Consider the following 23,520-nt stretch of genomic DNA (forward strand, 5'->3'; position numbering starts at 1 on the left):
TTTTACCACATCTTTTTCTTTTACTGTTAATGATCTTACTGGCTTTTTGCTTCTTAAAAAGGTTATGAAAGAGTAGGCTTCTGAAGAGTCTCAAAACTCATAACAAAAACAACAGAAATTTTATCAATAAAAATGTTCCAATAATTAGAAAGACAGGCTAAATCAACCTTTTAGAAAGATGTTTTCTAAATAGTCTGCTTACAAAACATCTGCCTTTTTTGTTTTTCTAAGACTCTAATTGTCACTAATAGTTCCTAGAAAATGCATTTTTGTATAGGCAGGAAGATGGAAGAGAAGGGAGGATGCTGGGTTTCAGCTATAGAGGGAAGGATTAACAGGAAATTTAAGCCTCAGCTTAAGTCCTTAGGCCTCAATAAGGATTAATGGGAAATTTAAGCCTCAATTCCCCAGGCCTCAGTTTCCTCATCTTAAAGGAAGGTCCTTGATTAGGTGACCTTTGAAGGCCCTTCTGGCTCTAGCACTAATAATTTATTGGAATTTGGTAACAGACTTTATTCTACCTATATCCACTTGCATTTTATATCGTCCCACTGCCAAATTCATAAATAATTTCATGGCCTATAGGAAGAGCCATTAACTGTCATTGGAACTCAACCAAAAACAGAAAATCCAACTCCAGTCACTATATATAGCACCCGTTTTTGCGGAGCCACATTTGCTTGGCTACCACACACTCTAGAATCCCTCTCAGTCCCTCAGCTGTGGGCCTGCTCACACCATACATCAACTTCTGGTTCTCCAAATTTGCTCTTATTGCCAGGCCTGTATTGGAGACATTCTGTTATAGAAACAATTCAAAAATGTTGATGTTATCCTCAACCAATCTATACACTTTAATATCAGAGTTCAAGTACTTGCTTCACTTGTATTTTAAAAGCGGGCACATTTTCCGCACACACAAAAAGCTTATACTGTTCAAATGTTAAATCATTCTAAAAGGCATACCAGAAAAAAAAAAAAAAAAAAAACTATTAATGGTCTCTTTATTTAAATACAAGAAAAACAAATAAATTATTTCCAATGGAAATCCGATTGCAAATTGGCAGACTCAACCTACAAATGTGTTTATGTGACCCACACAGTATTTTTAAAACATTTAGTTGCCAACATTATCAGATGTGGAAATTTCACATCAAGTTCCAAATATCCATCTTCCTTTGAAAAACTGAAGACTATAGCACCAGCAGGCCCCCATTTCCTAGTCAGAGCCAAGAGGTGGCATGTGTTTTTCCAGCAGTTTAACTGAAGAATGTGGGTTGCCTTTTTGGTACTCTTTCTCCTTCAAATAAATGAGCTAAATAATGGAGCTCATTCATAGATGGCTTACACATTTGCCTCCCTTACTATCATCTTACCATGCCATCAATAATTCAAAACAGAACCTAACTGAAGCTTACCAAAACTGTGTATAACCCATTGGCCATTAACTAAAGAGAAAGTCAGATAAATTTCTATTCTTGTTAATGTTATAGCTACACAGGTTAAGCACTTTTTTTTTCTTTTCTTTTTTGTGATGGAGTCTCACTCTGTCACCCAGGCTGCAGTAAAGTGGCATGATCTCGGCTCACTGAAACCTCTGCCTCCTGGACTCAAGCAATTCTCATACCTCAGCCTCCCAAGTAGCTGGGATTACAGATGTGAGCCACCACGCCTGGCTAATTTTTGTATTTTTAGTAGAGACGGGGTTTTGCCATGTTGGCCAGGCTGGTCTCAAAATCCTGACCTCAAGTGATCTGCCCACCTTGGCCTCCCAAAGTGCTGGGATTACAGGCCAGGTTAAGCACTTTTCTAACTACAATAAAGCGTAAGCATTAATTGAGATCTAGACTACATAATTTTTTTTGAGACAGGGGCTCCCTCTGTCTCCAAGGCTGGAGTACAGTGGCACAATCTTGGCTCACTGCAGCCTGAAACTCCCAGACTCAAGCGATCCCCCCACCTCAGCCACCGGAGTAGCTGGGACAACAGGTGAGCGCCACCACCACCCAGCTAATTCTTCTATTTTTTCTGTAGAAATGGGGTTTTGCCATGTTGCCCAGGCTGGTCTCAAACTCCTGGGCTCAAGCGATCTATCTGCCTCAGCCTCCCAAATTGCTGGGAATTACAGGTGTGAGCCATCATGCTTGGCTGATTACATGAATTTTTAATTTTCTTTTTCAAGATGTATTATAGTTAGATTTAAATTTGGTTTATTAGAAAATCCCAGGAAAATCTCTAAACTTTATACATTGAAAAAAAAAGTCAGCTATACTCATCTTGTGGCCTCTTTGCTGAAAATAGTTGCTATTATTTGCCTAATCAGGTCATAGTCATTTTACAAGCCTTAATAGTTTCCTGTCTCTATCCTGCATTAAAAGCACAGGGTAACTGATTTGACCAAATATCTTCCTAAATCTTCTTCTTAGCTCTACTATAGATTCAACTGTCTCTTGTCAAGTGGAGATAAGACTCATTTTATGAGACAATTATTTGCAAAACTAGCATAAATCTTGAGTTGCGGTAACATTACAATGTAGGGTGCCATCCAACTACTTACTCTCTCCACTCACCATGGAATAAAGCAAACTGGACTAAACTGCAACACAGATGAGATGAAACACAGACTTTCCCTCTCTTAACTTAACATAGTTAACACAGCCAAATGGAACACAAAGGGCAGACTCTGCTGGAGACAAAACCATGTAAAAGAAATGGCAGCCTCTCATAGCTGAAAGCTTGCAGTTGTTCATCAGAAAGTTGGTGAAAACTTCAATATAGCTCTTTTTCTAAAGCACATTATCTTTTCCCATCAATAGACAGCTGAGCCAAGCCCTGAGAGCATTTCTGATGATACAAGATCCTTTTACCATCACAAAACCATTCCTTTTAAATCCTAACATCCCGTGTACAGGGGTTCCAAATTTAGAATATACATATTCTGCACTCTACCATGAGACAAAATCACTATTAGCTCCTAAATTAAACTATAAAAGCACAGCAACAATTCTTGCTTTATGTTGTGAGGAAAACTGCACTTTTAAATATCATTGGTGCAAGCATTATTTCCTTCAATTTGTCTGTTCATATGACTAAAATGTGCTTGCTACACAAGTTTCTTTTAGAAATAGAAATATGAAAACAAGTATTTCCTAATAAATTATATATAATATGTATTATATGGGCAATAATATATAATATTATATCACCAGTAATAGGCATAAATTCTAAGCCCAAAAGACAAAATTTGATAAATGACTCCTTTTTTTTTTTTTTTTGAGATGGAGTCTCACTCTGTTGCCCAGGCTGGAGTGCAGTGGTGCAATCTCAGCTCACTGCAGCCTCTGCCTCCCAGGTTCAAACGATTCTCCATCCTCAGCCTCCTGAGTAGCCCAGACTACAGGCACACAACACCACGCCCAGCTAATTTTTGTATTTTTAGTAGAGATGGGGTTTCACCATGTTGGCCAGGCTGGTCTTGAACTCCTGACCTCAGGTGATCTGCCTGCCTTGGCCTCCCAAAGTGCTGGGATTACAGGCATGAGCCACCGTGCTTGGCCTGATACATGACTCTTTTACACTATTAATGATGAAAACACTTATCTCTAACAAGAGTATCTACAATGCCAAGCAAGCAGACTTAGGCATATCTCTGCTCTCAAAGAGGTCATAAGAATCTGTCATTCTAAAAGCTAGGTAGGAATGACACAGCAATGCCAAGTTTTAACTCAGTGAATCAGTTGTTATGGCAAGTGTGGTAAATGATGGGAAGCACTGGGCCACTTGATATGAGCTCAAATCAAACTACTTCTCTCGGGAGCTAAGCTTTCTGAGGAGACTAAACTAAAATGATCCTCAGCTTTCTTTTGACCTTTGAAACGTCCCATGACTCTACAGCACTCCTGGCATCCAGTAAAGCTCAATGATAAACACTGCACAGAAATAATGTTTAAGTGTTTTAAATTATGCATAAACCCAAAGTTCAAGATAAGCACAGGTAAGTGAGGCCTGGCACAGTAACTTCCATCTGAGTTCCAGCTTGGCTTTTTGATGATGATGATGGTGATGAAATAGCTCATGCACACAAAGTATCACATCTGTATACTCATGACCTATCTTTGTCAAACCGTAACGTTTACCATCCATATACTTCATCTTTTCTTTTTAAATCACAGATATGTTTGAAGATCTTCAAGTATCTCTCCTTGATGCCTTTCACTGCCCCTCTTTCCCCCGGTCACCAGCTTGGCTCTTAAAATAAGATCAGACAGTGCCTGATATTCGCTTCAAAATAATTTGGGGAGAGGTGAGGGAAGAGGTTAGAGAGGGGAGCGAGGAGGCTAGAGAGAATGGTAAATAGACCATACAAGATTGGCCATGAATGTAAATGGGAGGGGGAGATGCAAAAAAAAAAAAAAAAGACTGGCCAAGAATTGATGACTGGGCTAGGTGATGGGACAGGGGTTCATTATACCATTCTCTCTACTCTTGTATATGTTTGGAATTTTATTAATTAAAGTTTTTCTCAGAAAAAAACAGAAAGATCAGACAATAAATACTTCTAGACTACATTCCTAAGCTGCACTATACAGTATGGTAGCCACTTGCCACATGCGGCTGTTTCAGTGTAAATTAATTGGCTGGCCGCGGTGGCTCACGCCTGTAATCCCAGCACTTTGGGAGGCCGGGGCAGGCGGATCATGAGATCAGGAGATCGAGACCATCCTGGCTAACATGGTGAAACCCTGTCTCTACTAAAAATACAAAAAAATTAGCCGGTCGTGGTGGCGGATGCCTGTAGTCCCAGTCACTCTGGAGGCTGAGGCAGGAGAATGGCATGAACCCGGGAGGCGGAGCTTGCAGTGAGCAGCGATTGCGCCACTGCACTCCAGCCTGGGCAAGAGAGTAAGACTCCATAGCACAAGAAAAAAAAAAGTGTACATTAATTAAAATTACACAAAATAAAATTTTAGTTGTACAGCTATTTGAGTCACATTTCGAGTGTTCAGAAGCTATATCTGACTAGTGTGGTGGCAACTATGCAATAGTGGAACATTTTCCATCATCATGAAAGTTCCAACTGACAGCAGTGTTCTCTAGCCTAGGGTGGTATCTCCACATGGTAGAAGAAGGTGCAAACAACAGTCAGAAGACTTGGCCTTAAGATCATCACTGTTTACCTTGGGCAAGTCTGAGTCCTGATCCATCAAAAAGGAGGTGAAGGTGTTGGGTCAAGAATAATATTCAACCAACCCACCTCACAAAGTTGTTGTGAAGATCAACTTTTACCCACTGAAATGTAATCACAGGAAAAATATGTGGAATTGCACAATTTCAATTAGGAAACCACTGCAGTGTTTGCAATGGGTTTAGTGGCAAAGCCAATATGCAAGTGAAAACATTCCAAAAGTATATTTAAGGACCAAAAAAACCCTGAAATGACTCTAGTTTAAGAAATCACACATTTCAACTTCAAATTTGTTAAATGTTCTCCTCCCACTCCCTTTATTGGAATAGAAAAACAACTTTCTACTTGCTTTTTTAACCATAATTTTTTCATGGTTGGAATTAAAAATTAAATCGAATTGCTAATGTAAGATTAGCAAAGGATAGCTGGAATGCACCACTTGGGTCAAAAAGCCAAGTCACTTGAATGAATGCAAAAACCCAGGAACTAAGGGGTCCCAGCTTTTTTTTTTTTTTTTTACATATAATGAGAGAATTTATCCTTTCCAGACAGACTGAGTACATCTTTGAGTTATCCATTATCTCATGTGGGGTGTGTGTGTGTTTGTGTGTGTGTGTGTGACTGTGTGTGTACCTTAAAGAAATACATTAAAAGATCACTAAAATAACTTTGCCTTTCCAAAATGAGATTATTTTGCTTCCAAAATCATATTTCCCCTTATTCTGGACTAACATAAGAGAAACTGATTAAACAGGCAGTATTTCCAATGTCCTTTTATCTCTAAAGCTGGTATCAGAAAAAAAACAAACACAAAAAAACTGATAACCAGTTACGTCAGGGTGTAAAAGGAATTAAATATAGGTAATGCCAAGTGAGACATGTGTACCTCAACCCAGAACAAACCAGTAATTCTCAGCCTTTTTTCCCGTTTCCCCATGTGGGATAATTCCATACACACAATGATCCTCAACCAGGGGTTACATGTGTTAGAATACGGAAATGTTTTGTTAACTACAAGTCCCTTAAGCGAAGACTATTAGAAGCAGGTGTTGGACATTTTATCTTGATTGAGATGTTTAAAACGCTAGTTATAGTCAAAACATTTAAATTCACCTTAAAACATCTAAACATACATTCATTCACAATTTTTTGACAAAAGGCCAAGGCTTTTTCATCATAATAGGTCAGAGAAATTTCAATAAGGGTGTCTTTCCAGCACCAACCCACAGACATCATCTATAATTTCCAGTTTGTTTATTTAATGTGGAGACAGAATTTAAAAGTGTTTTCAATGCAATCCAAATGCAGGCTCTTTTTAGATTCTTACCATTTTCGTCTCCAACTTTTTGTAATTATCTTATGTATATTTAATTCACAGCAGTTTTATTTCAGCAAAATTTTTACCTTTACTAAAACTTTCCAAAGCATCTCATTTAGAAGCAATTCAATTTTTGCACTTATAGTTCACAGATTCTCAAAACATTAAATTAAATTAGGCGATGATGATGATTATAACTAGTGTAAGTAGGTTTGAAAACAAACAACTGACCTAGTAAGCATACAACTCTGTTGGCAGGTGCAGAAATGCATGTGCAGCTCTAAAATAGAACACAAACAGTTCCCACTTACAATGGTTCAACTTATGATTCCGACTTTCCAATGGTACAAAAGTGATACGCATTCAGTAAAAACCATACTTCAAATGCCTATACAACCATTCTATTTTTCACTTTCCATACAGTATTTGGTAAATTACCTGAGATAGTCAACACTTTGTTATAAAACAGGCTTGTGTTAGATGATTTTGCACAACCGTAGGCTAATGTAAGTGTTCTAAGCACATTTAAGGTAGGCTAGGGTAAGCTCTGATGTTCAGTAGGCGAGGTGTATTAAATGTGTTTTAAACTTAGATATTTTCAATATAATGTGGTTATCAGGACATAACCCCACTGTAAGCTAAGGAGCATCTGTACTAGTCTACAAGTCAAAAGCATGTGGAATGCTATGGGCAATCAGAATGTTTTGTAGTGGAAATAGAGGGCACAAATTAATCTGTCAGTGAGCCTGAAGACATTCCATCCAGATTCTAATAAAACTTCCCAATTCCCTTTGGTGTGCTCTTTTTATCCTTGCCTTAAACTAAAACAATAAATTTCAAAAGATAGCCTCGGAAGAAAAAAAGCTGGAGGTCCCCTTTCAAGGGTCCTCGAATTACATTATAAAAGGGAAAGAGAAGGGAAAGAAAATGGGCCTTATTATTTCCGAGTGCTAAGCCAAGTTCCTCATGTTTACTAAAAAAAAATGTTGGGCTGAATACTAGTTAAAAGAGCCTGACAAGATCCTCCCAGTCATGGAGGTTGAGCATTATTTGAGTCTCAGCCTTTTCTCCCCAGTTACACTGTACACTTTCCAACAACATGGAGCTCAGGACAAGAAACACAGAAGGTCCTCAAATATCCGACTGGTTGATGCTGCACAATCATAAATGACTTAAGACAGGAGGTGGGAATGACAAAACACATCCTGGTAATTCCCCCCTGAATTCCAATCTTATTCCAAAATTTTGAACCTCAGTGACAAAGAGATCCATTTTCCAAAGACAAATTTTGGTTCTGATTTGGTTTGGTGGGAGAGTAGAAGGATATGGTTTTGACATCATCACTCATGCATGGTGTTGGCTGGGCTCAATATTTGTTCACTTAATGAATAGGAACTAGGAAAAGCCACTGAGGAATAAAAGCATAAGTTCTTCAAGAAAGAGGAGATGTAGAAATATTCAGCAGTATCCCCAACTCTCCAATATCCCTATATAAATCTCCATTACATAAAGTCAATGGGAGTCTTCATTGCCCCCAGCTTTGACTGGGTTATAAAATCCAGTTTAGACTTGGTCCTCTTCACATAGCTTAAATGTCAGCTTTGGAGCAGCAGCTAGTGGCAGCAAATTAATTATTAGTGACTTTGATACCTGAGACCTCATCTTATCTGCCTTAAGTTCATAAATTACCTTGGAATTTTAGTTTCGAAGGAGCAAACTTGATTATCAACAACTAAAAGACTTCTTTAGAGGGCTCAGAGAGAAAACTGTGCTTCAACTTCAGACAATCCAACATTCCCTAGTGGTTAAGAGGTTGACTAAGGATTAGAAAAGGGTTTGAAAACAAAGAGGCATGTAACAATCAATCAAATTATTCTATCAGGCCAAAGTACTAGTCTTAGACTACCTAAACACGGGGTAAGTCAAACCAAACACCTCAAAGAATGAGAGCAAAGGTGACAAATGTGAGGAGAATCTAAAAATGAATCAGCTTGGTTTACGTAGTTTCCATGACATTCTCAGAAACTGCCTCTGAGAATGGCTTGCACAAAGTGCAGTGATCATTTGAACAATTCTCTTAAAAACTCTTGGGGCACATTTAAAAACAAGTAAAAGAGTACAGTTAGATTGCTGGAAACACAAAGAATAAATGCTTGAGGTGATGGACAGCCCACTTACCCTAATGTGATTATGACACATTGCATGCCTGCATCAAAATACCAAACGTAACCCATAAATATATATACCTACTACATACCCACAAAAATAAAAAATTTAAAATAAAGTAAAATAAACATTCTTAGGGAAATATTACATTAATCCCCATCCTTAAAACTGTTCAATATTAGCTAATTAAAGTTGTTTCTTATGACCCCATTTTTCCAATCTATGCAGACAGTATAAGCCCAAAACTTTCTGATTTTTTTTTCAAAAGTTTTAAGCTTTGTCCTAAGTTCATAGTTCATGTATCAAAACCATAATTTCCCCCATTCACTCTGTATCCAGGTCCTAGAATATAAAAGTGCAATTGACTTGAAATGGGTAAATTAAACCCATTACAGAACAAAGTAGGCACTACAGATTCAAAAGCAAGCAGTGCCACCCTGAGAGATTATGAGTTCCATCCCAAAGAATCAGAAACGAAAATTACAGAAAAGTCTACGTGATACAATACAAATTTTTTTTTTTTGAGTCTAGTTTTTTAATCTGGTCAGGTGCTAGTGGCTCACAACTGTAACCTCCGCATTTTGGGAGGCCTAGACGGGAGGATCACTTGAGGCCAGGGCTTTGAGACAAACCTGGGCAACATAGCAAGACCCTGTATCCATTAAAATAATAATAATTTTTTTTAAACTTATCTTGTCCAAGCTCGGTCCAGTGCTTTGGATCCGTTTTCATCAGTCCTTACAGCTGCTCGTCAGACCCCAGCAGCCAAGAATGGTGAAACAGATCAAGAGCAAGGCTGCTTTTCAGGAAGCCTTGGACACCACAGGCAATAAACTTGTAGTTGATTTCTCAGCCACATGGTGTGGGCCTTGCAAAATGATCAAGTCTTTCTTTCATTCCCTCTCTGAAAAGTATTCCAACGTGGTATTCCTTGAAGTAGATGTGGGTGACTGTCAGGATGTTGCTTCAGAGTGTGAAGTCAAATGCATGCCAACATTCCAGTTTTTTAAGAAGGGACAAAAGGTGGGTGAATTTTCTGGGGCCAATAAGGAAAAGCTTGAAGCCACCGTTAATGAATTAGTCTAATCATGTTTTCTGAAAATATAACCAGCCATTGACTATTTAAAACTTGTATTTTTTTAATTTATAAAAATATAAAGTATGAAGATTATAAACCTAATTGCCATCTGGGTGACAATAAAACATTAATTATAACAACAACAACAACAACAAAAAAAAAAAAAACCTCATCTTTCAAATAGTAGTGAAAACCTGGTAAAAAGTCAGTTTTTTCTGAGCATTTTTTAAAACATCCAAAGTAGCTTAGTATATTACAAAATTAACATTCATATTCCCTTATTTGTATGAGGAAATGAAGAGCCCCACACTAGTAAACAAGGTGTTTTCATCTAGGTTTCCCCAAAATGCAAGGACTTGAGACAGGGACTTGCATGCATTTGAGTCCTGGGAAATGACCCAGGGGAACAGAATGGGGGGCAGAGAAAAGTGAAACAGGGGAAGAGGGAAGGCCACCCTAAGGGGACTGTAGAGCTAATTACCCCTGAGGGCTGAGGCTGGGGCCCAGAGGGTAACTTCTAAGGAGCCAGGTCAATTGAGGAGCCACGTAGATTCACCATCTCAAGGGGGTTGCCCCCTGGGAAGGCAGCTCCTTTGGATGTCCAGATGTGCACATAGGTCAGAATAGCTAAGCAGAACCCAAGTGGCAATGGCAGAGAAGCCTGGGGCAGAAAGTGGAGTTGTGAGGTCTACGCCTACCAGGGGTTGACACAGCAACAGCCAGGCAAGCACACGTCTTAGCCAATATGTCTTATCCAATTTATCTGAAGGGTGAATTTTCACTTATTGAGTCAAATGTTTATTGGTGGGAGGTACAGGACATATAGTCCTTTCCCTTAAGTCTGGCTATATAGACTAAGAATACAAGACTGTGGCGAAGGGCTAGCGGAACATATTGCTCATGGTAGGTAATAAGGTTTTTTTGTTTTGTTTTTTATGTTCACAATTATATTTGATAGTTACTTTTTGTTAAAAGGTAACTTAAGGAAAGGTGGGGTGGGGACTCCTGATCACTATGTGGATGACACGTAAGTGTTGTCAGCAATTCAAATAAATAAAAATCACCAAAATGTTGGTGATTCATGGGTGGAGGCTTCATGGAGGGTATGTTTGATCTGTGCCTCTAAGGTGCGATCTGATTAGAAAATGGGAAGCCTGTGTGGTTCAGGTGTGCAAGAGAAGGGGCAACTGCTCAGTTCCCACTGGGGTGGGGTGGGGTGGCAGTTCTGGTTTGAGCCCAGTCTTCAGTATAAAGCCATTATTATTTCAGCACCATTTTCCTGAGATAACTTTTATTGAGGATGAATGTTGAGGCAGCAGTGTAAGCACTATGTGTGTACTAACTGGTTTAATCTGTAACTCTCTGAGGGAAGTACTGTTACTGTTTTACAGATGAGGGAAGTAACTTGCCTAAGGACACAAAGCTTGTTAAATGGTAAAACTGATACTCTAGAACCGGAGCAACCTGGCTCCAGAGCCCACATTCTTCACCCAAATGCTATACACTATGGCCTATCAGTAGAGAGAAAAACAGAGCAAGGGAAAGAAGGCTGCCATCTGATTCATCTGCATTTAGGGACAGATGGCTGGGAAAGGTCCAAAGGGCCGAGGTCCCAAGAGAAATCATTCTGTCAAGCAGCTGGAAGTCCTAATGGCCTCAGAACCATGTCCCAGAGAGTACAGTTCCACAGCTGAGGCCACCAGAGAGCAGCACAGAAGGCCTTTCAGAAGGTTACCACCTATCACTTACTTGATGGTGACGTCCCTGGAAGCTCACCACCAGTGAGTACGAGAATTCACACTCTGCCTTCAATTCACTGTGGCTGCCTAACTCTTATCTCTCTCTGTCTCTCTGTTTCTCTCTCTCTCTCTCTCTCTCTCTCTCTCTCACACACACACACACACACACACACACACCATTCTACTATGCCCAGCTAGAATGAGAGCAGACCAAAGAGAGGGAGAAAAATCCTTACAGATAGGGATACAATTTTAAAAATAAATACTCGGCTTCATAGTAGATTCCTTGACTAGGAATCTAGCCAACTGTTATTACTCAAAACATTCACTGCCCTCCCTAGAGGGGGATTTACTTCCCCAGCTGATGGCCCTCAAGCCTGGCCAAATGTCTTTCAGAGCCACTCTTTACAGGAGGATTCTCTATCCTCATCCTTTTGAATTTAGAAATGACCATTTAATTTGGCCAATACAATCTGCATGGAAGTGATCCATCTAAGAGCTTGAGAAGCCAGCTCCTGAGAAACCAGGGTTCGGCATGTCTCTTTGCCCTCTGCCACCAGGCTGGCAATGCCCACATAGAGGATACTCCCTCAGCCTGGGTCCTGGAGGCAATGCAGCATGCAGCAGACCTCCGAGGGTGGAACAGACAAGAAAGCTGCATGAGAAATAAATGCTTTCCATGTAAGCCACCAAAACATGGGGCCAATTCGTCACCGCAAGGTAGTTTAGCTTAACTGACTGAATCAGATGGGAGATGTGTACACACGTTGGTCTAAGAGCCTTTGGTTCCAAAGCCTAGCTCTCCCACAAATTCGCTGTAGCAGATTAGCTGACAACTTCTTCCTGCCTCATTTTCCTTCTCTATATTACTTCTCAGGTATTTTGTGAGTATAAAGTGAGATAATTGTGTCGACAGTAATTTGAATTGAATAAATTTTAAAATAAAGATGCTGAACAAGCTTCCTGTGCACAGTTGTTTTTGGTCAAGCCTTTTGCCCCCCAACAGCATGTAAGAGTAAATTTAATGAGTACCTTAATGAGATTCACAAAATTTTATACTGGTATGAAGACAATACTCAAAGAGATGAGATGAATGAAAACAGCATGAAGTCTTAAGGAAACCCTGGCTTTTAACAGACTTTTCTCCTGTTTTCATAAAGTCCAATGAGTTTTTAATTTCCTTTTTGGAGAACACTGATTGCCACTTGAAGTCCAAGGTGGAAGGAGTCCTACCATCTTCCCCCCAGCCCCACCACACTCTTCAGGACTCAATTGCTTAGGTCTAAGAAAATAATAACTTCTGAATCCTGAGGAAAGGCTCAATGCACAAAACTGGGCAGAGGAAGATCTAGCATTGTTGTTGTCATATGTTGTCACTCCTTCTCTGTGTCCTCTGTCAGTCTTCGTTTCCTCTATTCTTTAAAGGTTCAGTTTGGGCATGAAAGGAATCAGCTCCCCTGATCTTTTCTCATCTCTCCTGCTGAATCCTGAAGAATTAGTAGTCTGCAGATTTTCTTTGTCTTCCTTCAACCAATTTCAAGGATCTGAGATATCTTAAGTTGTGGACAAAGGGTGGATGGAATATGAAGCATTTAAAGAGTTACACAGTAAATACATGCCCATAAAGATTGCACCGCACAACTGAGTCTCTTCCCACCTACTCAGCCTCTTGTCTGTCCACTCTCCCTACCCAACCCTAATGCTGACGTTCCGGCTACATTGGATTTCTTTAAGAGTCTCTCCCTCACTTCCAGAGTTTGGCAGATGCTGTTTCCTGGGCTTGGAACACTTCCACAACCACCTCCCCATCTCCCTTTCCTTGCTAAATCCTATTGCTTACTCAGCCTATAGAGAGATGTCATGAGAGCAGCAAAGATTGCACTCAAGTACACACCAACATAATTTCAGCACCTGCATATAGAAGGTACACAAGAAATGTCTGATAAAACAGGTGGGTTGGAAAGCCAAGAATGAGTACTGATGTGTTAGGGTGTTGGGGATTATTTTGTTTTTCAATTTCTAACCTATCTATATTATTGTGCCTCAACTTCTATAAGAGAGAAAAAAAATAATTATTCCCAAAGGAACGTTACTTATCAAAAACAAGTAGGTAAATTTTAATGTTGTGCTATATATTTTTTCATTTCCTTTTTGTACAATAAAAATGCAAAAAAAAGAAAAGAAAAGAAAAGAAAGAAAAGAAAAAAGAAATCACACACAGACAAGAACAAACAAAGCTCCTACTTGTCAGATACCACAAATGGTCCTTTTGGAATATGGTCTCTTTTCTACCTCTCCACCTCAGCCTGCCCCTCTCTCAATGTTTCACACTCCATCCCACCCAGTCACAGTTCAGCAGGTGGGCAGAATGTGTCCACACAACTGGACTTCCTGTGCCATTTGGCTTGAGCGATGTGCTCACACGCACTGGCGTCAATCCTAAAAGGAGGTGGCTCTAGTGCCTTGGCTTTGTCATATCAGGGAACAGACTTCTGATTTCTATCTCAGGCCAAGCCTGGAACAATGTGAATTTTATTTTAGATCTCCCAGCAAATTCCTTTTAGAAGTCTGTCTCTATCACCTTAGCCCAAGTATTGTTTTTATGTTCAACAGCAGCTGCATTGATGGGCTGCCAGCAGGCATGAGTGGGTCAGGGGAAGTATTGTTTAGTTGGGAGTTTTCTGTCAATCCAGACTTTTTAAAAGGGGGTGGGGGAGGGTATCAATTATATTGTAAAGTAGATCTCCTTGGGAAAAAGGAGAGAAGCTTTAGATGTGTTGGGTTTCATTTAAATAAGGGTTCAGCTTTGCTGACCCCATTTGAGACAGGTCTAGCTAAGACTATGAAAGATGGATCCCAATAAAATGATAAAATCCAAGAGCGGCATCTATCCCCAACCAAGTTTAGAGCCCTATAAAGAGAAACACAGGCACAGAAAACTCTGTCGCCTGTGCCACAGTCTAAATCCGATGATCATGATCAGTGTGACATCATCATTGGGTAGAGTATAAACACTTGGTCTTTTGGCAATCAATCAAGTAGGCCATCCAAATCAAGGAAACAGCAGAGTCCCACAATCATTTGTTCCTTTCACAGACATAGGATGGCCCATGCCCAAACACTAAGCATCCACTTCCTTTATTCTAAGATTATTCAAATGGTCACATAGGACTCATTCAGGCACACAATTTGGTTTCTAGGTAGCAGTTAATACAAGATGGGTCATATTTGCTCAAAAAAGTGATGAAATAGACTAACCACCTAAGAGCTACTATATCAGGATAGTGGGATATGGGCAGTTTTGTTCTTTTAATCAATTCCTTGGGTTTCCTTTTCACTGTAATGTAGACATATCATTTTTAAAGAATATAATTTAAAAGATAAAATTAATCTATAGCTTTTTTTTTTTTTTTTTTGAGACGGAGTCTTGCTCTGTCGCCCAGGCTGGAGTGCAGTGGCCGGATCTCAGCTCACTGCCAGCTCCGCCTCCCAGGTTCACACCATTCTCCTGCCTCAGCCTCCCGAGTAGCTGGGACTACAGGTGCCTGCCACCATGCCCAGCTAATTTTTTTGCATTTTTTAGTAGAGACGGGGTTTCACCGTGTTAGCCAGGACGGTCTCGATCTCCTGACCTCGTGATCCGCCCGTCTCGGCCTCCCAAAGTGCTGGGATTACAGGCTTGAGCCACCGCGCCCAGCCAATCTATAGCTTTCAAAAGATTTTAAAAGGAGAGATTATTGTACCTCAGACACTTCTTGCATTTCTTAATAACTGCTTATAGAGCCTCAGTGTGTATAATTTATATCACTGACTAAAAAGTTCTAATTTTTGAAAACCAACCTGAGATGACAGCCCCTTTACTATTTAGGTGGCCCTCCCCTGGACCTTTCTTGGCTCCATTCATGTTTCTCCAGGCACACCGACCACAGCCATCCATCTGGGGCCACATTTTCAAGTCACAAAAATGGCAGTTTTATAACAAGGGAAAATAACATTTTATTGGCAGTACTCCTCCCCTTCCCACACTCCCTGCCCTTGAAGAGGGACCTCATCTTTAGGAATTGCCTATAATTATCCTCAGACAGATATGATCCTTCACCTGAATCATATTTGCTGAGTCAGCAATAGGCATATAATTCCTTTTCTCCCTAAATGATTTTACACATTTACACTGAAGTCTGTCACTTGAATACACCAAATCTCTCAAATAATAAAGTTCCTGGTAAGAAGAAAATTTCTTGTCCACTGCTATATCCCCAACACCTAGAACAGTACCTGACACATAGCAGGTGCTTAATAAATGGTGTTAAATGAGCAAATAGAAACTTGGTTTTCCATTTCCTTATATGCTCAACAGATAAAAGAGCAGTTAAGTGCATTTCTTGAAGGATATCATAGGGAAATATCCACCACCAGCGAAGTTTAAACATACTTTTTGTTAGGGATAAAGTAAGAAATATTTCTGTACTGGGGAGCAGGCTAACCCAAGTGACTTCTAAAGTTCCTTTCAGCTCCTAGAATCTATAAACTGATGAACACTACAGCTTAAGAGAGTCGATCAGCTACATAAAGCCTGATTCTCAAGTAGAGTGAATTGCCATGTCTGTTTAAAATAAAGATAATAGCTGCCCCAGGACTTGGACGCAAAAATGCTAATTCATCCAAAATGCAGACACATCCCTTGGGGGTAAAATGTTCTTGCTAATCTTCAGTTATACCAGGCAAACAGCAGATGTGCTTCAGGGTCTTCTTAGGGCTAAGCCCAAAAACCATCACTGGGGAAATGGAGAAGCTAGGGATCAAAATTAAAACTGAAATAAACAGTATCACACTAAATTGAAGCTTTTGTTTTGCAGTCAATAACAAATCCACCTAAACTTAACTGAATTTAGACTTGCGGTCTGAATGGTTTGTAACAGAATATAACCATTTCATAAGATAGAAAATAGTGTATTTGACATGTAAGCATTTTTGTCCACTAAAATGTCATATTTACCTGGGATATCACACTCAGATGTTCTCATTCAAGTATATTGAAAATTCAGGGTAAGTTATTCAGATTACATTTTGCTTCAGTCTGGAGGGGAGAGGTAGTTATCGGGAAAGGAGATATGCTCCTGTTGTCCTAAATAACTTTTTAAAAAATCTAATTAAAGAAATAACTAGGGAAACTCCGTTCACACATAAATCAACTTTGGAGTGGTTCTTTTCCCTCAGCACACCCTTCCTTTCTTTTGGTGAAATCACAGACTAGATAAGGAAATGGGAGGGCCAGAGAACTCTTAACTTTAAAGATGCAGTGTAGATTCCATGGAGCTATGTCTGAAGAATCTTCCCCATTCACTGACTTTGTTTTAAAGCCATAACTGCAGAGACCGCACTTAAGACAGTAACCCAATGAACAAACTGAAAGGCTTCAACAATTCTCTGTGAAATGTGATCATACATTTTCTGTAGACTTTGTAACTTTATAATCAATTCCTAATCACCCATACGTTAGGTTTCCGAAAGAAAAGTCTTCTATCTTTAGGTTGTAATTTAATTCCAATGACAACAGGGAGTGCACAGAAAGTCACTTCCTCTGTGCACATATACTTAAAAAAATCTCCTCTATTATCTGAAGAGGGAGGTGTAACATAAGAATTCTGTGGGATTAAGCTCACATATGGCTGGCCGACTTGGTGTTGGATATGATTATGGCCACACAACTAAACCTTAAATCCACATACTGTTTCTATTTAACTGACACATATGAACTAATTTATAGAAAATGTGCAGCTAATTATTTCTTCCACCTTCTCCATCCCTCAAGAATGCACCAGCAATAATAGGTGTTACTGAAAAAGACATACACCCCCACTGAATATTTGCATTCCTAAACGCTTACCAATTTCTCTAAAGCAGATATTGTTATTTTAGTTCTCTGAATCTATGCCTTGCTAATAGGCATAATGCGGGCAGGGTAAGAGTAATTTAACCAGATAAATTTGACCTCTATAGACCTCAATTTTCTCACCAAAAAATAAAACGACTAGCCCAGAGACTATGCAAATTCCCTCGGTAACAATAATCTACGTGTGACCACTAATTATCAAGAGCACAATTTATGTGCAAAAGAAGACCAGAATTCTTAAAAGAGCCATGTCATTAAATCGTAGAGTTGAAAAGGCCTAAAAGACAGTTATGATTCGATATGACCACTGTTGTCTTCTGACTGCAGAAAACGTCTTTGAAAGCACCGCTGGCAGCCGAACCACCAAACCGAATTAGAATCCGCAAAGGGACCCATGAACTTCTCGCGAGGGGGTAGGATGCAAAAGGCGCGCGTATCTGGGGAGGAGTTAGGCGGGGAGGGGGGAAGAGCCGGGAGCCTGAGAGCACAGCCTTGCATTTCTGGGATTTCCGAGCTTCCAGTATCTCAGTAAGTCTTTCGTCCGTAACTACAAAATCTCCCGAGCCACCACCTGCAGCTGCACAGTTGTGGGAAAGGGAAGAAGAGAAAGCGAAGAGGAGGTGATAGACTGGGAAGGACCTCGCCCGAGGCCCCCGCAAAGCCAGTAAGGTGAGAGTGGACTGTGAACATCGACAAGAAAAGGGGAAAGGGAAAACAGGAGGACTCCGCCTTTCCCACCCAGCTCCGCTCCTTCCAATAAAAAGGAAAGGCCGCCGGCGCCCCTTCCTCCGCCTTTCACTTGGGGATGCGGAGCGGCCACTGAACCGCACCCTCGGAGTCCCGCTCCCCTCCGGCCCGGCCCCGGGGCGCGGACCGAGTCTTGCACCCCAGTAGGCGCGGCGCCTTGGCCCACACACTCGGAGCAAAGGTATCTCCTCCTTCCTACTCTCCTCCCTCCCGCCATGGGGCACTGGATTCTTCACGCACCCGCCCGCCCTTCCTCTTCCTCGCGTCCCAGCCTCCTCGGCCCGCCGCCCCCGGCCTTTCAGCCGCAGAACATTTCAGTCCTTCCACCCACACCACAAGGGAGCCTCCAGAAAACTTTGTGTGTGTTATCTGGGGCTTTGTCCACATCCTGGGCAGGGCTCGCTCACCCGGGTGGATGCCCGAGGGTGTCAGGGATCTCACAATGCGCTGGGGAGGCCACCACGGAAATCCCACCCCTCTGACCCGCTTCTACAGCCGTACCACACGCAGCGCTTCAGCTCTCAATTCCCACGCCCTGAGCGCCCCCTCGGCGCGGGGGAGACGGGAGGAAAGCCCCGAACTCGGCGCCCTTCTGGCTGTCACGAGGGAAGAGGTGCGCCAGGAGAGGGAGGCGGCTGAGACACGACGCGCCTCAAAGAATCATTTTAAAGGGAACAGGAGAGGGGTCCTTTTTCTTTCGCATCCCCAGAAGAGGGGCGCGACGAGGCGATCCACTGTTGCATCACGTAACTAAGCCCCTGGGCTCCTCACCCCGACCCCAGACACGCGCCCAAATTCGTGCACACACCCACAGCCGCCGCTGCGGGGCCGAGTCCCCGCCCGGCTTCCCTGTGGTCCCCACCACACCCGCCCCAGAGCAGAGACCACCCGGCGCCCGAGGAGCAGCAGGCGAGGCCCCAGCACTCACAGACGGTCTCCCCACGGCCACGGCCATCGCAGCTGCGGCACCGGCTCCGGCTGCGCCCGGGTGCTCTCCGCCGACTCCGGCTACTGCTAGTGCTCCAGCTCCCGCTCGCCTCCCTCGCGTCTCCCTTGCGGCTGCGCTCTGCTAGCCGGAGTTCCGCTCGCAGCCAGCGGCATCTGCTCCCCCCACGCCGCCGCCCCTCCCGCTTTATTAGAGCAACATGGCCACCCGCCTGGAAGGGACCATTCGCTTCCCCAGGAAGGGGTGTGAGCCTGCGCGTCGGGCCGCGGTGGTGGGCGGGAGGATGGTGGGCGGGCTCCGAGTCCCGCTCCGCTGGCCCCGGCCGCAGGGTTCGCCCCTCCGCCCCAAAACGACCCTCTCCGCTGCCATGAGATGCCCCCAGCCTGTGCGCTGGCCGCCACTCCCCGCTCCATCAGGTGCCGGAATCCGAGTAAAACCCTGGGCGCGAGCTCCTAGCCCCGGGGCCGCCACGCGCCCCACGAAGCCGGCAGCTCCAGTGGCCGCCGGGAGAAGGAAGGGCGGCCAGGGAAAGACGGGTCGCAGGGACAACACCTGGCGGAAAGTTAGCCCCGGACTAGCACGCCCCACCCGGAGAAGCCGGACTGGAAGGGGCTGCGGGCCACCAGGCGGAGCGGTGGGCGACCGAAGTGCGGCTGGGAGGGACTCCACGTCTCCTCACTGGAAGAATTGCCCCTCCTCAAGTCTTCTCTTCCCACGTGGGGGCCTTCCAGGCCGCACTCGGTCGCCCACCGCTCCCCCTGAGAAGGGAGACTAAAAGACAGGCATCTGGAAGCTGTTACTGTGGCGCGCGGGCGGACAGGGGATTCCATTGGAGAGGAAGAGGCCGTAGTAGTCGCTGCTGCCTGAGGCTGACCCAACCGCCGCCTGCTTGGGAGGAAGAAAAAAAACGCCCCCGCTGAAGAATTAAGGCAGCCATTGGTTGCTCTAGAGCGTAGGGACCGAGGCCTCCCCTGGGTGTCACTGGAGCGGTCACACTTGGGGGATCAGCCGACTTCGATCGCTGGCGACAGACCCAGAGACCCGGAGACGTGCGCGCTGGGGCTGCGGCTGGAGGGCGCGGCGACAGCACCAGGCGGGTGGCTCAAGTGGGTGCGACTGTAGGCGCGTGGGACTGGGAACGCCTCCCGCGTGGGGAAGATTTTTTTCCCAGCAGATGTTGGAGTGTTATTGCCTGTCTGAGGGGCCGGCAGAATGGCGAGGTCCCGGTGCGTGTGGGGCAGCGAGGTTTGTCAGATAAGCTGTGGATCCCCTCGGCCCCTCGTGGGCCGGAAAGGGGGCCCACGACAACAAGGCGATTGAGGACAGCGACGGACAGAGCGGGGAACCAGTTGGGTGGAAGCACAGGGAAAGTGGTGAGGAGGGAAGGGCTGTGATCGGCCCTCGGGACGACGCCCCCAGGGACAGCCTGGCCTCCTGAATTAGGCAAAAGACAAACCGTCTCTAGACTGGGGCGCCTCAGAGTCTGACCTGAGTCTTAAAACACCCAGATCCCCGGGGGCCTTGAGTCTCCCTGTCCCGCTGGCCTTGCCTCGGGTGGGCCTCAAGACTCCCGACGCCCCCGCAGCCTTGGGCTAAGGGTCAGTCGTCTCCGGGAGCGGGTCTGGCTGCCGCGGAACTGATACTGGTTTGCGCCGGTAGGTAGGCGAGGGGCTCAGTCACGCCGTCTGAATTCCACTGGAAGGACAGCTGTGGAACCGCCAGAGAAAAGTCCGGCCATGTAAGAAAGGTGAGGGGCGGCGCCGACACAGAGCTTGCTTGTTCAGTCTGTGGGCGGACTCAGACGTGCAGAGCACCAACCTCTTCAATTTCTGCCCTCTAGACTCCAAATCTTTTGAAGTTAGGTACCACCATTTTATGCCAAACATACAGTAGGCGCTCAATAAGTGTTGAATTAAGATTACACATAAATGGGCCGGGCGCGGTGGCTCACGCCTGTAATCCCAGCACCTTGGGAGGCTAAGGTGGGCCAACATGGTGAAACCTCGTCTCTACAAAAAAAAAATGCAAAAGTTAGCCGGGGATGGTGGCGCTTGCCTGTAGTCCCAGCTACTATGGAGGCTGAGGTGGGAGAATCGCTTGAACTCCAGAGGCGGCGGTTGCAGTGAGCCGAGATCGCGTCAGTGCACTCCAGTCTGGGTGACAGAGTGAGACCCCGTCTCAAAAAATATATAATAATAAGATTAGACACAGATGGGTGCTGTGCAAAGGGAGGGGGAAGACAAATACTTTTTCTTCTGCAGCTCTGGTACGGGGACATTTTGTTCTTTCTCCATAAGGAGGATCAGACAGCAGCAGCACTGCCCATGGACCAGAGGCCTCCTGTAAGGCCTAGGAAAAGAGGGCTCCACACACTGCCAACCGGATGTAAGGGCAATTGCAAAGGAACTGTGTGTTATCTTGACCAGAAGAGACTGTAGAATTTGTTTATTAAATTTTTATTTTGTACTTATTTATTTTGTGAATGTATATGCTGTAAGCTCATCTGCTTAGATTATAAGAAAGTCAATGCCCTACGTTGGTGGGTAGGTTAGTTTATTCTAATCAACAAAACTCAAGGTTACATATTCCAACATCTCATTTAGGATGTGAGGATGCTATGGGCGGGGGGATGGATATTCTGGCATTGCTAGAATATAGGAGCCTTAATGAGAGAGTGGCAGAGTGGGGAGAACCTGGCACTTAAGCTGCAGATGATCACTTATTAGCTTTGTTGTATTAAATAAGTTAAACTTTCTTCATCTCATTTTTTTTTTCTATTGTAAAATAGGGTAATAACAGTGAGTCCTGGTGGAGGACATGTTCTGTTAGCCAGATCCGCTCTCCAACCTGCTGCCTGTCCTTTGGAGCCTTAACTCAATGGACTTTCTTTCCCTCTACCTTCCTCTTGAGTTAAGGCACTGGGAAGCAAGAGCAATGGAACAAAGAGGAAGGAGCAGGGTTATTTATTCCCCCCTGGCCCCCTTGCTATGGCACCATAGCAGGCTGGCTGCATCCCTCAACCAAAGGAAGCAGTCAGTATCCCTCCCTAGGGTGACCCAGAGTAAACTCCTATGGTTTCCCTTCATTTTGCACACACCTTTGCAAATAGTCTTTTTATAAAACTCTACTCACATTATCCAGTAGGAATGTAACATCTCATTCCTTCACAGAATTGTTTTGAGAGTTAACTGAGAAAATACTGTATTATTAGTGTTAGAATGACCTATAATTTCCATCCAAACTGAGAAACATTTGAGATTGGAAAAAGGGGGTTTGTGCTGATAGTAATGATGCCGGGACAATAGGAAAAACAAGGACTTATGGCGACCCCAGGTATTATTGCTGGTAAACTCTGCTTTAGACATGTTAAGCAATCAAGAAGTGGTTGTACTATCACGCTTCTGTCACTAGACTATGAATGTCTCAAGGTAAGAGTACTTTTTTATCTATTAGCTTCTGTCACATGGTCTGATATATTCAATAAATTTTGAGTTGGAGATGAGGGTAAAAGCTAGGAAATGAATGATTTTTATTGCCATACTAAGGTAATGAAGAGTCAAGGAGGTCTTTAAGCAAAGAAAATTTGCATTTTAGAAAACAGCTACAGTGAATATTTGACATTGTTAGAAATGTAGGGTCTATTCCCTTTTTAATTGAACTCCAATTTATTTGGAGAGCTTTTCCAATGAATGTTCCAACTTGGTAAAAAATAAATGCCTCTTAAAAAAGAGGTTCTGAGCCAGGCGTGGTGGTTCATACCTTGTAATCCCAGCACTTTGGGAGGCCAAGGTGGGTGGATCACCTGAGGTCAAGAACTCGAGACTAGCCTGGCCAACATGGTGAAACCCCATCTCTACTAAAAATACAAAAATTAGTGGGATGTGCTGGCGCATGCCTTTAATCCCAACTACTCAGGAGGCTGAGGCAGGAGAATCACTTGAACCCACAATGTGGAGGTTGCAGTGAGCGGAGGTCTCACCACTACACTTCAGCCTGGGTGATAGAGCCAGACTCCATCTCAAAACAAAACAAAAAAAAGAAGTTCCTCGCCAGCTGTGGTGGCATGGTGTAGTCCCAGCTACTCAAGAGGTTGAGGCAGGAAGATGACTTAAAGCCAGGAGTTTAAGGCTGTAGTGTGTTACAATCGAGCCTGTGAACAGCCACTGTACTCCAACCTGGGCAACATAGCAAGACCTCATGTCCAAAAAAATTAATTTAATTTACTTTCAATAAGAAGCTCCTGAAGAGACTTTCCATCACACCCTTCCTTTCATCACCACAGTACATACACTCTAAGAAAGTATGTGATCTGAGCCTGGCCAATTAGATACTGTTACATTTGAATCTTGAATCAAGTGACACAAAGACAGTACAAACTGTTACAGTTTATGCAAGCCGTACATTCTTTTTTACTTTTTGGCAAATTGTTACAGTTTATGGGGTCTATA

The 23,520-nt window shown here is 43.3% G+C and overlaps 3 protein-coding genes across 3 annotated transcripts in view; 2 read left to right on the forward strand and 1 right to left on the reverse strand.

The window, feature by feature from the left end:
• The window catches only part of SEPTIN11 (septin 11), a 95,088-nt gene extending 75,858 nt beyond the window's left edge, over positions 1–19,230 (reverse strand). The window contains 1 exon segment of the mRNA XM_033214348.1: positions 19,055–19,230. Within this exon segment, the coding sequence (XP_033070239.1) occupies positions 19,055–19,081 (27 nt within the window). The 5' untranslated portion in view covers positions 19,082–19,230.
• On the forward strand, positions 9,410–9,770 carry LOC117085442 (thioredoxin-like). The gene has a single exon (XM_033214355.1). It carries the CDS (start codon positions 9,441–9,443, stop codon positions 9,753–9,755), a length of 315 nt encoding a protein of 104 aa, XP_033070246.1. The 5' UTR covers positions 9,410–9,440; the 3' UTR covers positions 9,756–9,770.
• Positions 19,231–19,271: 41 nt separating the features above from the next.
• Positions 19,272–22,582, forward strand: LOC117085441 (translation initiation factor IF-2-like). Its single transcript, XM_033214354.1, has 2 exons — positions 19,272–20,819; positions 21,370–22,582. Exon 1 carries the CDS (start codon positions 19,272–19,274, stop codon positions 19,845–19,847), a length of 576 nt encoding a protein of 191 aa, XP_033070245.1. The 3' UTR covers positions 19,848–20,819; positions 21,370–22,582.
• Positions 22,583–23,520: the final 938 nt, after the last annotated feature.

Source organism: Trachypithecus francoisi, unplaced genomic scaffold (assembly GCF_009764315.1).
Source record: "Trachypithecus francoisi isolate TF-2019V2 unplaced genomic scaffold, Tfra_2.0 Lachesis_group1, whole genome shotgun sequence".
In the NCBI taxonomy this organism is placed as follows: Eukaryota; Metazoa; Chordata; class Mammalia; order Primates; family Cercopithecidae; genus Trachypithecus; species Trachypithecus francoisi.